The sequence below is a fragment of the Xenopus laevis genome, chromosome 5S (assembly GCF_017654675.1).
Source record: "Xenopus laevis strain J_2021 chromosome 5S, Xenopus_laevis_v10.1, whole genome shotgun sequence".
In the NCBI taxonomy this organism is placed as follows: Eukaryota; Metazoa; Chordata; class Amphibia; order Anura; family Pipidae; genus Xenopus; species Xenopus laevis.
In genome coordinates, this window is record NC_054380.1 from 89459178 (window position 1) to 89477039 (window position 17862).

At 38.4% G+C, this 17862-nt stretch overlaps 1 protein-coding gene across 1 annotated transcript in view; it reads right to left on the reverse strand.

Annotated features, from left to right (window-relative positions):
* Positions 1-17862, reverse strand: part of tprg1.S (tumor protein p63 regulated 1 S homeolog) — a 52764-nt gene that overhangs the window by 2455 nt on the left and 32447 nt on the right. The window contains 1 exon segment of the mRNA NM_001094620.1: positions 405-558. Within this exon segment, the coding sequence (NP_001088089.1) occupies positions 405-558 (154 nt within the window).

Genomic DNA, 17862 nt, shown 5'->3' on the forward strand with positions numbered 1-17862 from the left:
CCGGGAAAAAACCCGGTGGGCCCCGACCCTCGTGGGCCCCCGCCGGGCCAGACCCCCTCTAATAGTATAAAAATTTTAAAAAAGTTTCTGGCGATGCGCATCGCATCAACGCATGCGCATCGGCACTTGCGCACCGAGAAGCGCCTCTCGCGCATGCGCATGGCGGCGTTCGAGTAGGGCAGTAGGGGGGCGGGGGCCCTGGACCAGCAGTCCCGGTGGGCCCCGGGCCCCCCAGTCCGACCCTGCTTGTGCTGCTTCCCGACTCTTTTTGCATTTGAATTTGGTTGCGGACTCCTGTTTTACACAAACAAAACTATCTTCTTCCTTGTCATTGCTAGTCATAACCCCTGGGCAATGCACAAGAGGCTGATACAATGGGTTTTATAGCTATACATATACAGTACCTGGCAGATTTCTGAGAACTTTTCAGAAAAGTTTTTCAGTGGGTGATCAATAAAAGTAGTGTAAGGTAAAGTCTCTGAAAATGGATTCCAGCGATTGGTAAAAGAGCCTTCACTCCGTTTATCCCAATGAACTCGAAGACCCTCGCCTTCTCTCCTAGAAAGAAAAAGTAAATTTTTACATTTGGCACACTGTTAAATGCCGGATAAACAATTTCTATACTGTACACTGAGCATTTCCACATTTCTTTTGAGTTTATGCCCAATTACAGCCTAATTTGCTGCACCATCATTTTTAACAGGGTCTTCTTCAGAGGTACTCAACCTTTTCTCTCCAAAGCAAATAAGTGTTGTCTGCAAATATTACTGTACATATACCATATTACATACATATGCTCTAATAATAATACATATATTACATTATTTTGAACTTTTTAACTCCACTTAAAAAAAGATTTTTTACATTATGAAAGAAAATGTAATTCTTAGTAACTTTACAATATATAATAGTAAAGTGATCCTTTGTTTCACTATTTAAGGTTATATGTAAATTTTGTTGCTAGTGAAAGCATCAGTCAGACCCTTCCTGGATCCACTATTGTCCACCAGGCCATTGTATCTACTATTTATTAAAGTAGCGACATTACTATGTGGTGCAACTGCACCAGAGCCAGCTGTGTCAGTGTAGCCCACCAGGAGACCTGCATCACCATAGCCAGAGTCCATTCAAGCCCAGCAAGCCCCACAGGGCTTAAAGCTGGAAGCTAATGACATGGGAGTGTCAGGTGCACTAGTAGGCTCAATGCTGCAAATGTTGCCCCAGGCCCATACATTTTTAATAATGCCACTGGTAAAAAGATATGAGTAAGTATTCAATAAGGCCCACCAGACAATGGTCCAATTATCTAAATATTCCAATTATTTAACAGGATATTATTAATAATTTGGTATTATAGAAGGGTGTTGATTGTCAGCCTTGCATTTTGCCACAGTGCATTCTTCTAGGTTTTTTCAAAGGGAAAAATTAGCAGACCTCACCTTTTTTGACACATTATACTGTATATTAAGATATTTGGCATCAATTGGCTATTGTATTGTACTATTAAAACTTTTGCAATTACATTTGAAAGAGGAAACCTAATAATTTTTGCATGTAATCCTCTTTACAAGATTAGGTATCTTTGCAGAAAAATATAAATTTAAATTGGAGAACATGCCCTTTATTCTCTCTAAACTATTGGTGTTAAGACATTATTAGAATGTTTTCTTTGCATTTCACTACAACCCCCTTGCTTAGCAAAGTCTGGTATGTGTGGTTAATTGGAGCTCTTGGCATAAGTCCACCAAAGCTTTATATACAGTTGAGTGTTAGCAGCTTTGTATGTAAAAGCCCTTTTAACAAATGTACTTATGTATAAACTTCTATGTGCCCATCTGTCCTTTAATACAGGTATGCATTTTCTGCAAACTCTTTTGTTGTTGGGTTATTATTTACTTTTTGATGCTTGGAAATATCATTAGAATATGGTGCAGAATATTGTTTGATTTTTCTGAGAGTTGACAACACAACTAAATGAATAATGTTAATGACAGGAAATTATTGTTGGACTCGTAACTTGCTTCCTCTTATCAGTAGGTAAAAACTTTGCACCAGAAAACCTACAGGTCGACACATAAAAAAAATCTGTGGGAGAAGCAGAGTCTCCTGGTTTATGATACTCAACATTCATGGAAGCACTTTATATCTTGATGCTGTTTATAAATTGATACTGATGATACTGACTAGCAATACAAAGAACTAAACTGGCTACAAGGATTAATATGACCAGTATCTGTCTGATTAAAGTAATCACAAGATGGTAAAGCATACATGATATACCCATTGTGCAAAGCTGGTTTCTTGGTAGGCTTGGTCTTAGGTGTCCCAGCTCTAAAGTAAACTAGTGATGGGCAAATTTGTCCAGTTTCGCTCCGTCTTGAAATTCTCGAAACAGGCAAAAAAATTGGGAATCGTGAATTTTGACGCTGGTGACAATGTTGATGCTGGCAACATTTGCCACGCATTAAAGTCAATGGACGTCTGTTTAATTGTCACCGGTGTCGGAATTGTTGCTGGCGTCAAAAAAAATTTTCGTGGCAATTTCTTGAATTTATCTGTAAATGTGCCCATGACTAGTATGAACATAATATAGGCACATATTAAAGGACAAGGAAACCCCAATTCACTGTGAGGAATAAATATGTTAGCATTTCAGTTTACTAAGAGGGTGTCCACATTTTTTCACTAGCCATGTAAGATGACGATGCACTACTGTGTTTTTTTATCCTTTTTGAGTCTTGAGTATCATTTGCAGTGAGACAGACAGAGGTTACCAGTTAACAGATGAATTAATGAAAGGATTTGAGGTGTTATGTTAAAGCAAAATTTTACCCCCCTGTTTACTTCTAGATCTTATGGTGTAAATAAAGTGGATCGACCATACAAGAAAGCAGCGGTAGAAACACTGTTGCCAATATGAGTTATTTGTTGTTGTTTGCTCTTTTTAGCAGGGCTGCACTACTTTATAAATAAATGATAAATATTATTCTGATAAAACTATGAAACTGGTAAATACAGATATCTGGTACTCAATATAATTGTTAAGGATTGCATCCTGGTGACTAGAGATGTACCAAGATATTAGGGTAGTATGCCATTTATATTTTTATGTGGAGAACTGGACCTGTCTTAATAACCCTTCAACAAGCAAATAAACCTGAGTAGATATGTAAAACCACATTCTACTTTTATGGTGGAAATATTTATTAGATCAAATACAGTCACAGTATAACTCAATCTTTCCCGGACCTAGAATTAATCTGTATACAGTATTTTACTTTGCTCTTGTACATGCCTCAAGGGAGACCAAAAATAAATGTTTGGGGGTTTTTTTTAACCAATGTTCATTTTTTTTAATTGAATCAGTCAGTTGAAGAGCCTTTGTTCCTGCTTTTAGAAGCGGTATCTGTATGTGTCTAGAAGAAATATGCAGAAAACCATGTGCAAGAAATACTTAACCTTTTGGCACTAACAACATTTTTCTATTGTATAAGCCCTGTGTTTTGTGCTTCCCCTTTCACTGGCCAGAGGTTAAAATGACAGCAGAAAAATTCAGTGAAATAAATCCATTTCCCCTCAGTTGACAGTTAAGTGATTTGGAATGCTGTAATTTTTATGATGAGAAAGTAAGTGATAATGAATACTACAGAAGTTCATATTCAATGACAGGTATCTGAAAAGTTAATAGCAGGTATTTAAAAAACACATTTTACAGTTTGAGCTCAGCAAACCAAAGGGTTTATTAAAATCAAAATCGAGGTATTAAGCCATCATGACAGAAACAACTAGGTACACTGATTTATGATGAGGTTCCAAAATTGCATGAAGTATAGAAGCATATATAGCATGTATAGCACCCTGGGATATGAAACTGACCACCACATCTATCAGCACTGAAGAACCCTATATGGTTAGCTCCAGGGAAGAAATGTTATTTTAGTGTCCATATACAAGCTCAAACTCATATGGAAGAGTAATCTGTCACAGCACCACCTTCACAACACAATTTATTGTTAGCCCCATTATCAATTAAAATTAAGGAATATGGGAGTGGCACTCACACAGGAGAATATTTATAAAATTACAGCAGATTCTTCTCACACACAGAAAAAATCTAAAGAAATTATTTGAAACACAAATACACTGGCAAAAGTAAAAAAACTGTTAAACTGCCGTTTGGTTAAAAAAAGGCTTTTAAAAATTGTTAGCTCTTGTGACTTTTTATTTCCTTTCTGGCAAGGAACAGAACACCTGCATTGCATTGATTCTACATATAGGGCTAGATTCCATCCAGGGTCAGACTGGGGGGCCTGGGGCCCACCGGGACTGCTGTCCAGGGCCTCCCCTCCGGCCCCCCTACTAAGACGCGTCGGCTCAGTGAGTGAGCCATTCGGCTGCGCAGCGCCGGAAACAAATTTTTTTTTTTGCGATTCTAAATATTTGGAGAAGGGTTCTGGCCCGGCGGGGGCCCACGAGGTTCGGGCCCACCGGGTTTTTTCCCGGTGTCCCGCCGGGCCAGTCCGACACTGATTCCGTCTAAAGAGAAAATGCATATCTCCTAATTCTATTCCAGATTTCCTATAGAGCCAGATACAAATGAAGGAAAAAAACTAATTTTGCTGTTTGTCACAAAACTGTATTGAAGTATATGAGAAAAAAATCCTAGAACTGAATTAGGAAACATTTTCTTTTCCTCACACTGAATCTTGCCTAGCAATTTTCATGTTTCAAAAAAAAAAGTTTTCTCATTGATTTCAATCTGGCCCATAATTTGAGGAACAGATCTTAGATCTGACTAAGAAACAGAAAATCTTAGGCTGAGGGCCCACTTTACAAACTATTATACCTCCTCTCCTAACTAAACCTCTTTATATTCCTAGTTTATTTTCTCTACATACTTTACTCTATTTTATTATTAAGCCTCTTTATTCCCATAAAGAAATAGGGAATGACTCTGAAATAGGCTTAACGTTTAGAAGCAAAGGCCCACTGACACCTGGGCCCACTGGGAGTTTTCCTGGTATCCCGGTGGGCCAATCCAACACTGCTTAGAAATACAAGTGCAAAGCCATTCAGATAAAATAATTTCATTAATTCCATTAGCAGGTTGCACCAGGTGAAACAAATCCATGATCAAAAAAGATTGCACTGCAAGTTGTACTTAATTGTCAAAGCAGAGACTAATCTGTGTCTGTATTGGTGCATTTTGCCCCTGGAAATCTAGAAATGAATCGCAATGAGCGAATCTGTCCCAATTTGCTACGCCAAAAAATGCCCAAAACTATGAGAAAATTCACAAAAAGCATTAAAGTCTGTGGCTCACATTTGGAGCTGGAGGCGAAACTCAGAAATTCATTGCAAAACTATACACATGGCAAATAAAATGTGCTCATCACTAGAAAAGAATCTGCATTGTTATTAAAAAATATTAATCAATATCTGGTAGAAAACTGCACATTTGCTTGTGTTTGAAAATGAGCCCTTTATTATCCTGCAAGACAAAGCAGGACAGGTTTCTTGCTAACCATCTCGAAAAACTTGAATTGGGCATAAAGGAAGCAGGAGAATTCTTATACAAACACATACACAAAATATACATAAATCTACATGTATTATCTTATTATAGTTACACCTTTAACTGGGAGAGTCTCCCAACTGAAATAAAAGACTAGCCCTTAGGGGGAAAAAGAAAAGAAAGATTTACGAGGAAGATTATGCTGTAAATGTTGGGTGTGTATAGGAAAGTATGTAGTGAGATAGAATAAGAAAAAAAGCTACTTGGCTACCATCTGAAAACAGACATTACTGTTAGAATAAAGGCTCCTCCCCACCTTTCTCAAGGAAATGTGACCCATGTTTATTTTGTGAGCACAAAGGAAGTAAAAGAGCTGGCATCACAGAGGGTATTAAATGCTGCTTTGCTGACTGAATGACCTTAAATGAAATATTTTAAATGACAAAAGCAAAGCACGCTGGCACTGTGTCAGACAAAAAGATTGCAGAGTGTCTCGAGTCTATCCATGCCCCAAGGCTCTTACAAACCTAAGGCAGGTGCTCCTTTATCTGCTCTTTGCTCACCTGGCTCCTAACCAGCTTGATCCTGAGCCCTTAACTCCATCCCATTAACTGTTTTTTACCTTTGGCAGGCAGAGAAAAGTACTAGTGAATGCTGATGAGGGAGTCTTAGGATTTCATGTCTAGCACTTACTCTTTACCAGAAACCTAATTAATAATGCCTCTGAACAAATGATTATTTGGAAGAACAAAAAGTGTTGGTGAAAATAAAATTATTGCATAAAAAACTGGTGATCAGAGGACTGACAACATAAAATATTTTTATGAACTGTTATTTGCCATTCCCTCTGCAGGGATCACAAATTACTAGCTGGCCACAACTGCTGTGTGATCCAACTGAAAGGCAGCTCTATGAGCTGGATGCAGTTATTTCAGTGGTGGACATCCTCAGTGCTACCACAATACCAGAATTGTTTGTATTACACCTCAACAGCAAATATAGGCCCAGATGTAAAGGAGAGCTAAACCCTATCAATGAATATGGCCAGAAATGCCATACTTTATACACTGAACTTACTGAACCAGCCTAAAGGTTCAGCATCACTATAGTAGTAATGATCCAGGCCTTCAAATTTGACACAGGAGCTCTCCATCTTGGATTTTGTTAGGTGTGTCAGTGAGAAGCTACACTTAGGGGATGCAACAAATCATCAAGCAGAAAATGAGGTTTGCCTGTGATAGAATTTGATGCTACAGGGCTGATTAAATGATAATGCTAATTGTGCTGGCTTCTGAGCTGCTGTGTACCAATAATTAGTTACGAATCAGCCTAGGGGGTTATTTACAAAACTCTGAATGCAGAAAATCCGCAAAAATTCGTGTTTTTTAGTATAAAATCAGAATGAATGGTTAGCGATACCAATGGATTAGCGCATAAAGTAGTCTAGTTCCACTCAGGTTTGTTTTTGACCTGGCCCACCACCTTTTTTTGTACAATCTGACATTTTGGGAAACAAGTAGAAGTGCATTATATATATATATATATATATATATATATATATATATATATATATATATATATATATAATGTATTTTTTTTTATTCATATAATATAGCCCTCAAGTTTTACTCTAGGTTCAATATGATTTATACTTCCTCTCCTTTATTAGCCAATGGTTTTTTTATCTTGCTAATTAGGCAGCAAACTTCATTTCACTTTGAAATTTAATTTCAAAGTGGAATAGAGGAAACAGGGATATATTGTTAATTTGTTGAGTACAGTAGTGTGCGCTATACAGAAAATATTTCTACTGGCATGTGCTCAAAGAGGAAAACTCTTGATAAGCCATCATTGTTAAGATGAAGGATCCCTTATAGAAGATACCATAGTCTCATAATACCTTGCTGTGATAATCCTGTAAATCAGGCTTCAGTGCTTTTATCTAATATTTGGATTTTGATTGTAAACCCTGCCTGTACATAATAGTGGTTCAAAGAATTGCTACATCAATATGGCACGTTCACACATGGCTATTTCTACAGGAAATTGTTAAATTCTTTGATGTATTTCAAAACATTATTAGTGGCTATCTGACCCATTATTCCGTTGTGCTGCATGTTCCAGTAATACTAATGAAATATAAAAAACAGAATTAAAGTTCAGGTTTATTGCAGAGATCATATATTAAACAATTATAGGCCTTATGGGATAGGTATTGGTTCTTAAAGAATTTCTCCCCAAACAGGTACAGTACAGAGCTCCTCAAACTAATTAAATGTTAACATTTGCCAACCTTAGGTGATGCTTCATATATTCCAAACTATAAAATAAATACTGATATTGGCAGTTACTGTATTTGCAGTACTACATCCCATCACTCCCACTAAAATCCCTTTATGAGTATGTCTATGAAGATTTTCATTTATCCAGGTTATGATATACAGTAACTGGGTACCCTTCGTAAGTTGGTTAACAGTCACTTGGATTTCTAGAAATGCTGTGTAAAAGTTTTGGAACAGGTTATTAAGAAGGCTTGTAGACCTATTTATTTATGGTTGAATTTTAACAGTTTTAGAGGTTTTTGAAATCAAGATTAAACTCTATTGCTCTAAAACCACAAATGCCATAAAAGGCCAATTATAAAAAGTACAAATGAAAAAAAAAAAACGCTGAACAAAAAAAATCAAAAAAACCTCTAAAAGTCTGAATGGTTAAAAGAAAAGATCCAAAAGGATTGGCACAGCTCCCATTGTCTTCTATAGGACCTCTGCTACTTTTACTTGGGGAAGTTTTGCATTAGAGTTTTTCATGGTTTTTTACATATCACATATCTCACATTTTTAGAGAATTTTTATATATTCAGAGAGTCTATGTGGAAAATTAGATAAAATTTGCTAAATGAACAAATTTGCGCACAAATAAGAGTAAAAATGTGCATGTTCTTCATTAGGCTTTTATTGCATGGTGAATTTTTATTAGAGATGCACCAAATCCACTATATGGGATTAGGCTGAATCCCCGAATCCCCTTTGTGAGAGACTGAATTCCCAAAGGGAATTCCCAAAGGGAAAATTGTTCACAATAGGATCATTTATTCACGTTGAATGCATTACAAAGTATTTTTCCATTAGCAACCTATTACTTTCCCCCATATAACTTTTAAGGTGAATGTTTATGGTTTCCGGCTTTATTTGCAAGGAGTTTGAATTTTTTTATATGGGTTTTACAGTGACCCCTGATTTTAAGTTTTCTCTTATTTTACATAACTTTTTTTTCTGGTCCCAGCTATATATTATACATAATACATTTCCCCAATGTTACATCATTTTTTGTGGCCTCCTGAAAAACATAAAATGGGGTTCAACCCTATCTGGATACTCCAGATTACTCTGACATTAGCATCAGAGTAAAACAAGCAGGATTCTCGACAGGGGCCCACTGGAATGATGTGGATGTTGCATGATGTCCGTAATGCACTATTAAAATTAAGTATAGCTAATAAAAAAAATAAATGTATTGTATTGACACATATAGCAGCTGTGAAAATGCTGTTGCTGTTCTGAGTAAGTTTTTCAATTAAAGGGGTGGTTCACCTTTAAGTTAACTTTTAGTATGATATGGAATGGCACATTTTAAGCAACTTTTTAACTGGTCTTCATTGTTAATTTTGATTATTATTTAATTATTAATTCTTTTAATTATTTGCATTTTTTTAAGTATTTCCAGCTTTCAAATAGGGGTCACTAAAACAAAGCTACACATATATTGTTATTGCTACTTTCTATTACTCGTGTTTCTATTCAGGCCCTCTCCTATTCATATTCCAGACTCTTTCAAATCAGTGCATGATTGCTAGAGTGATTCGGACCCAAGCTGAAATTGCAAACTGGAGAGCTGCCGAATAAAAAGTTAAATTAATAAAACACTGATAAAAAATCAAACCAATTGCAGATTGTCTCAGAATATCATTTCCTCCGTCATATTAAAACTTATTGCAAAGTTGAACAACCCCTTTAATGGATTTCACTGTTACATAACGTCATGAAGTACAAGTAGATTTTCAACAGGCCATTTTACTGTGAACCACAAATTCCTTGTGAAGAGACAGTAATTAACTGTCAGGCTCTGCTGGGATTCGAGCCAGGGACCTTTGGGTTTCTGGCTTTGTGCCTGAACCTTTGAACCTTGTCCTGCCTGACCTTACCTTGTCTTCCTTGTACATTTCCTTGCCTGAACCTTGTTTTCCTGCTCCAGTCCTCTTGCTCCAGTCCTCTTGCTCCAGTTCTCCTGCTCCAGTCCCCCTGATCTATGCCCGCACTGTCCTGTTCTACGCCCGATCTGTCCTGTCCTATACAGTCTGCTCCTGTTCTACACCCACTCCGTCCTGTCCTTTCCAGTCTGCTCCTGTTCCTGTCCTGACTCATCGCCCTTTTTATCTGTCCAGTATTACTCTTTGCCCTCTCCACCCTGTTCCTGTCCTACCTCTTTGTTCCTTGTGTGCACAGCCAGCCCCTGCCTTAAGGACTCTCCTTCCCAACTTTGCCTACACAGCACCCCCTAACCTCACCCTTGAAATTACGGTAACTGTGCAGAGACAAAGTAGCAAGCAACAAAGTTAGGAGTAATTACTCTCCTCTACATGATCACAAGTATCACTAATATACTAGGTGCATACAAATCAACAGTTGGAGAAATAACATCTGTATGTAAGAATGCAAATCATGTATCTTTCTCTCTCTTTGCTGGAATAGTATGCAGCAGGAGAAACCAATGGCCGGAGAGACAATGGCTAGAAAAAAACAACAGCAACAGGGATGTAAGCCAAGTACCCCATATGTAACAAAAGGCACTAACTTTGCCCAGGAGCAGTAAGATGTTTGCTTTTACACAGGTGACCAGCTAATACTACCTGCTGATTGGTTGCTATGGGTTAATGCTCCTGGGCAAACTTAGTGCCTTTTATTACATAAACCCTCACAGTTACAAGTTCTTTAAAGAAACATATCATAGCCAAAATGGTTCCACTATGCATGCTTTCCTTAAAGAGATACTGACATTAGAAATTAAGCCTTTTTTTAACAACTGCCCTTTGAACTAAAATTGTAAAAAAGAAGAATGAAGTATAAATTAAGAAGAATGAAGTAAAAATTAATGAATGTATTTTTGCAAAGCACTGTATATATACTGTATAGCATACGGTATATATCAGAAAATAATGTAGGTAATGTATTTAAGTATAAGCAAACAGGAGAATACAGAGAATACGGTTAAACAGTGTTTACTTGATCTAAGACAAATATTAAGTCACTGTACTTTTAAAGTGCAAGCAAAGGGAACTTTAGATTTAACTTGGCTGTGTAAATACTGCAGATTCTATTATTTTTTTCAGGTTAGCAATATAATAAAAACCCACAAAATTCCACAGGACTGGTATCATTCCATAGACGAGCCTTGACATGTTGCACAGCGCTCCAGAGGAGAGAGCAGCCCTATTTCAACTTGGCTGTTAGACACCAAAAACTTTACAAGGTTAAAAAAAGCTCTTGCTGACCTATTAACTTGAGAATTGGCCTAAACAAGGGGCAGAAATTAAGTCATATCTACTGGATGAGAGAGAAAAAAGGAACAATGCATGATTCAAAAGATTCAAAGATACATTTGTGAACTACAAACTTCCATCCAGGAGCTGTGAGAAGGATACTTTGAGTGGTATTTTAACAACAAGTAAATTGTACTTAAACTATCAAGTCATTTGTGTGTTTTACAATATCATTGGACCTTTCTAGTACTGAGGGCCCAGAGTAAATAGTATATTTCCCATACCCTAAATAGAGCCCTAAATATGAATTACTTTAATTTGTGCATATTCAGGTTTTATGTGGTCTTCCATAACAATGAAGGATGTGAAAGTCAACGAGAACTGGATTTTAACAGATCCTTGCCATGACTAGTGGAGTTTACTCTTAATTTCAACTCCAAAATAAAAATTAGCTTTATAAAAGAAAACATAATTCTAAGCAACTTTCCAATATACATTCATTACATGTCAGTGTTTTTAAAGTTATTTGTAGAAACAAATATTGAAAAGCAGCATTGGTTTAACTCCCAGTTGTTACTTTTTAAATAATGTAGCAACGGTCTTGGTTAAAGTCTGTTAATCAGCTGCCTTGTCTTACATTGTATCAACTGTCTTAGACATAAGGGCGGAGAATAGAAAGGGACAGAAAAACAGCGCTTTCAATAGCAGTACATATACAAATAATTTAAAAACCATAGAAAATTTGTAATTAATGTTTATTGCAAAGAATAATGTTTTATAGATAGGGACATTGGATTGTAAGCCCCTGTGGTGCAATTACCACTATAAATCACTGTATGCATACCCTTTTTAACCACTGTAAATATGTAGGCGCTACAATAAAGGATTATTAACTACTACTTCTAATATTCTTATTCTTCTTATTATTATTATTGTTCTTATTATTATTAATAATAATAATAATAATAATAAATGTCCAGAAAGAAATAAGTCACCAAAAAATAAGCATTAATCATTTGGGAGTTCTGTTTCTCACAGTATGTGGCCAGTGAAACTCTAGATACTTGGCTTAGAGCTTTATATAGTTGTGTTTAAAATACTTCCACAGGGATAATCATCAGAGAAAAGACCAGTCACTTGGCACATTAACAAATCATATCAGTTGTTGTGTTTATGTAAGAGATACATAATAACAGAATCATAATATAAAGTAAATTCATTGTATTAATACTGTACTGTAAACCATGTGGGGGTGCAATCATTTAAAAGATAAAATATGATACCATAATAAGACGTTCCCCATTCAAAATTAGCTTACTGTGAATGTTACAATGTCTCCTGTGGCTACCTTTGCACTTGTTTCTGTTAGCTGCAGCAAAGATGAGGCCATTTAGCAGAAAGGAGGATTTAGAAAATCTTGTTTTTGTTAATAAGTCAGTATTGCTTTGATAATTCTATCATGCAAGGTTGCAAGGTTGTAAGTGGCAGCTAGTTGCAAGAAATAGGCTTCACTGCTTTGAATCTGCCCTGTTTCACTTTGCCGGAAAATTCCGAAACGGTGAAAAATTCACAAAATGCAAGTCAATGGGAGCAAAACAATTCTCTCACTCCAAGGGGCCCAGTTACTAAGGGTTGAAGTGAATTTTGGAATTCAAAAACTTCCAATTTCGAAGTAATTTTTGGGTACTTCGACCATCGAATAGGCCAAAATTCGATTCAAATTGAAAAAAACTTCGAATATTCGACCATACGAAAATCGTACTACTGTCTCTATAAAAAACTTCGACTTCTACACTTCGCCACCTTAAACCTGACAAATTGATATGTTAGCCTATGGGGACCTCCTAGAACCTATAGCCAGTATTTGGCTAAGTTTTTAAAAGTCAAAGTTTTTTTTTTGAAAATCGTTCGATCGTTTCTACGTTCGATCGTTGAATTAGATTGAAAAACGGCTAAATGTAATAAAAAAAAAATAACTTTGACTATCAAATTTCTACAATTCGATGGTCGAATTTCAAAGTTTTACCATTTCGAAATTCGACCCTTAGTAAATGTGCCCCCAAAAGTCAATTGGCGTTTTTCTTGTGGCAACTTTTTTGTCTTGGCGACATTTTGTCCAAATGGGCGAGTAAATTCACCTGTCACGAATTTGCAGTGAATTTCCGCATTTTGCTGCCGGCAAATAAATTTGCGAATCTCCTGCGAAAATCCGCCTGCGAAAATCCGCCTGCGTAAAAACAATTTTGGATGCCCATTGACTTTAATGCAAACGTAAAAATTGACGCGATCGACTTTTCAGATGCGCTTCCAAAAATGGACACGGGGGTCAATTTAGATTTTCACCATTTTTTTGCTCATTTTCTGCCGCTTTGCGAATTTTGTGGGAAATACGCTAATTTTTCGGTGAAGCGAAAACAGACAAATTCGCCCATCACTGCAAACTACCTTTTAGAAGTAGAAGAACCTCCTCCAAGTGGTTGAAACTGTCCATTATACTGTACAACCGGGTATCTAGGGTTACTCTGTCCACATGTGCTATTCATTCAGGCTTGTAGTGAAAGTAAACCCGTTATCCAGAAAGCTCCAAATTATTGAATGGCCATCTCCCATAGACTCAATTTTATCCAAATAATAAAAATTTTTAAAAAAGTATTTCCTTTTACTTTGTAAAAATAAAACAAAGATATAATTAATTATCCAAACTAAGATATAATTAATTCTTATTGGAAGCAAAACCAGCCTATTGGGTTTATTTAATGTTTTAATGTACATGATTTTCTAGTAGACTTAAGGTATGAAGATCCAAATTATGGAATGATCCATTATCCGGAAAACCCCAGGTCCCAAGCATTCTGGATAACAGGCCCTATACCTGTATCATGGTTACACATTGAAATGTTAAATTGGACAGGCAGTTTACACTTTTTAAGGATTTTTATACTTCTCAAAGTTATAGTTTTACACTGCTAATAGGTGCTCTGTCATTACAGGCACCTTTTACATTTTTGTTTTAAGAGCTCAATGATGTTATGTATGATTCTATCTTTATATTTTATATTGCTATATATACTTTTTGATTAAAATAAATGTTCACTTAGCATCCAGGAATATCTGCTTCACTAAATCAGGTATCCGCATACCTAGAATACCTGCCACGCTTGCAGCAAGCAACCTCACTTAGCATGAGTGGCACTCTGAAGAAAACTACACACATTTCAAGACCTCTGCTATTTCATCTTATCTTCTGCCAAACCACTACAAGCATTATTAGTCTAGCTGATAGAGTAATGCAGCCTGACTTTGCAGTTATGGTGTAAGCAATGGTAGTATGCAGCGAATTTCTGCACTGAAGATGCCACATATTCTTTATACAATATATGCTGACATAAGAACTTGTCTGTATTATTTTATACTAAAGAATTAGAACTGATAATGCGGTCAAATGGTTTCACACCCAATTAAAAAATAGCAAATATTCTATGTTGACCTTTACAAGTTACATTATAGCTGTGTATTATGGTCTGTATATATCATGTAATGTTAAAGTTTGTGTAGTATATCAACCGATCACAAAGCTACTGTATTTAAAAATAAATGTACCAAATAAATACTGATAATTGGATTGTGATAGACTGAAATTGTTTTTTCTGCTGCTCTGTGAGGAATGCAAGTAAATACTCAGCAATCCTGTACTAGATGAACCCGGTCATCAGACCACGCAGGGCATTAGTGGTCCAACCGCACCCTAATGAAACATGGGACATTCCTGGAACCAAGCCACAAAGGCCTGGTCATTAGAAACTCTAAAGAATTTGTTTCTTGAAATCCCAGTAGTGGCATTTGGAATATGGTCTCATTTAGTGCTGGTGCTCATTAGGGATGTAGCGAACGTCGGAAAAAAAGTTCGCGAACATATTCGCGAACTTGCGCAAAAACGCGAGCGGTTCGCGAACGGTTCGCGAACCCCATAGACTTCAATGGGAAGGCGAACTTTAACATCTAGAAAAGACATTTCTGGCCAGAAAAATGATTTTAAAGTTGTTTAAAGGGTGCAACGACCTGGACAGTGGCATGCCAGAGGGGGATCAAGGGCAAAAATGTATCTGAAAAATCTGCCTGTGTGTGCTTGGAAGAGATAGTGTAGGGGGAGAGCTGTTAGTGATTTCAGGGACAGATGATAGTAAGTTTGCTGGCTAGTAATCTGCTTGATACTGCTCTGTATTGGAGGGACAGAAGTCTGCAGGGATTTGAGGGACATTTTAGCTTAGGTAGCTTTGCTGGCTAGTAATCTACTGTTCTCTTTAAACAACTGCCATACGTTGACCTTGTAGGCATTGTTTGCCCAGTTTTTTTGGACGCAGCCACTGAAGCACAGTTGCCATAAAAAATATGCCATATAAATGCTGAAATAGTAATTTTTCGCCATACGTTGACCTTGTAGACATTGTTTGCCCAGTTTTTTTGGTTGCAGCCACTGAAGCACAGTTGCCAGAAAAAATATGCCATATAAATGCTGAAAATAGTCATTTTTTGCCATACGTTGACCTTGTAGGCATTGTTTGCCCAGTTTTTTTGGTCGCAGCCACTGAAGCACAGTTGCCAGAAAAATTATGCCATATAAATGCTGAAAATATGCATTTTTTTGGTTGCAGCCACTGAAGCACAGAGGCCAGAAAAATTATGCCATATAAATGCTGAAAATATAAATTTTTTTGGTTGCAGCCACTGAAGCACAGAGGCCAGAAAAATTATGCCATAATAAATGCTGAAAATATGCATTTTTTTGGTTGCAGCCACTGAAGCACAGAGGCCAGAAAAATTATGCCATATAAATGCAGAAAATATGCATTTTTTTGGACGCAGCCACTGAAGCACAGTTGCCAGAAAAAATATGCCATATAAATGCTGAAAATAGTCATTTTTTGCCATACGTTGACCTTGTAGACATTGTTTGCCCAGTTTTTTTGGTTGCAGCCACTGAAGCACAGAGGCCAGAAAAAATTAAACCAGTAGGGTTTTGCACCCTAGTTTGTAACGGTGGCGGAGGGAGGAGGAGGACGCTAAAGGACAGCTGTGTGTGGAGTCATGAGGCTTGAAGAGAAGGACAGCTGCATAGAAGTCAGAACAAGTCTTCCGGCGTGCAGTAACCCTCCGAGATCCACCCCTCATTCATTTTAATAAAGGTCAGGTAATCGACACTTTTGTGACCTAGGCGAGTTCTCTTCTCAGTTACAATCCCTCCTGCTGCACTGAAGGTCCTTTCTGAGAGCACACTTGAGGCTGGGCAAGACAAGAGGTTCATGGCAAATTGTGACAGCTCTGGCCACAGATCAAGCCTGCGCACCCAGTAGTCCAGGGGTTCATCGCTACTCAGAGTGTCGATATCTGCAGTTAATGCCAGGTAGTCCGCTACCTGCCGGTCGAGGCGTTCTTTGAGGGTGGATCCAGAAGGGTTGTGGCGCTGCCTTGGACAGAAAAACATTTGCATGTCTGACGTTACAGACTGGCCAAAGGGCTTTGTCCTTGCAGGTGTGCTCGTGGCAGGATTACTGGCACCTCTGCCCCTGGAATGTTGATGAGTTCCTGAAGTGACATCACCCTTAAAAGCATTGTACAACATGTTTTGCAGGCTGGTTTGTAAATGCCGCATCTTTTCGGACTTGTGGTATGTTGGTAACATTTCTGACACTTTATGCTTGTACCGAGGGTCTAGTAGCGTTGCGACCCAGTACAGGTCCTTCTCCTTAAGCCTCTTGATACGGGGGTCCTTCAACAGGCATGACAGCATGAAAGACCCCATTCTCACAAGGTTGGATGCAGAGCTATCCATCAACGCTTCCTCATTATCAAGGACTGCATCATCCACGGTCTCCTCCCCCCAGCCACGTACAAGACCAGGGGTCCCCAAAAGGTCACCACTAGCCCCCTGGGAAGCCTGCTCCTGTTGGTCCTCCTCCTCCTCCTCCACAAAGCCACCTTCCTCCTCTGACTCCACTTCTGGCACCTCTCCCTGCGTTGCAGCAGGTGCCTGGGTTCGTTCTGGTGATTCCGACCAGAAATCGTGCGCTTCCAGCTCCTCGTCACGCTGGTCTACAGCCTCATCTGTCACTCGTCGCACGGCACGCTCCAGGAATAAAGCGAAGGGTATTAGGTCGCTGATGGTGCCTTCGGTGCGACTGACCATATTTGTCACCTCTTCAAAAGGTCGCATGAGCCTGCAGGCATCGCGCATAAGCACCCAGTAACGGGGGAAAAAAATCCCCAGCTGTGCAGATCCAGTCCTACCACCCAGTTCAAAAAGGTACTCGTTGACGGCCCTTTGTTGTTGCAGCAGACGTTCCAACATAAGGAGCGTTGAATTCCAGCGAGTCTGGCTGTCAGAAATCAAACGCCTGACTGGCATGTTGTAGCGCTGCTGAATGTCAGCAAGGCGTGCCATGGCTGTGTAGGAACGTCTGAAATGGGCCGACACCTTTCTGGACTGGGTGAGAACGTCCTGGAATCCTGGGTACTTGGAGACAAAACGTTGGACTATTAAATTTAACACATGTGCCATGCAGGGCACATGTGTTAAATTGCCTAGTCTCAACGCTGCCAACAGATTGCTTCCATTGTCACACACCACTTTTCCGATCTGCAGTTGGTGTGGGGTCAGCCACCGATCGGCCTGTGACTGCAGAGATGACAGGAGTACAGATCCGGTATGGTTTTTGCTTTCCAGGCACGTCATCCCCAAGACAGCGTGACAACGGCGTACCTGGCACGTCGAATAGCCTAGGGGGAGCTGGGGGTGCACAGGTGTGGAGGA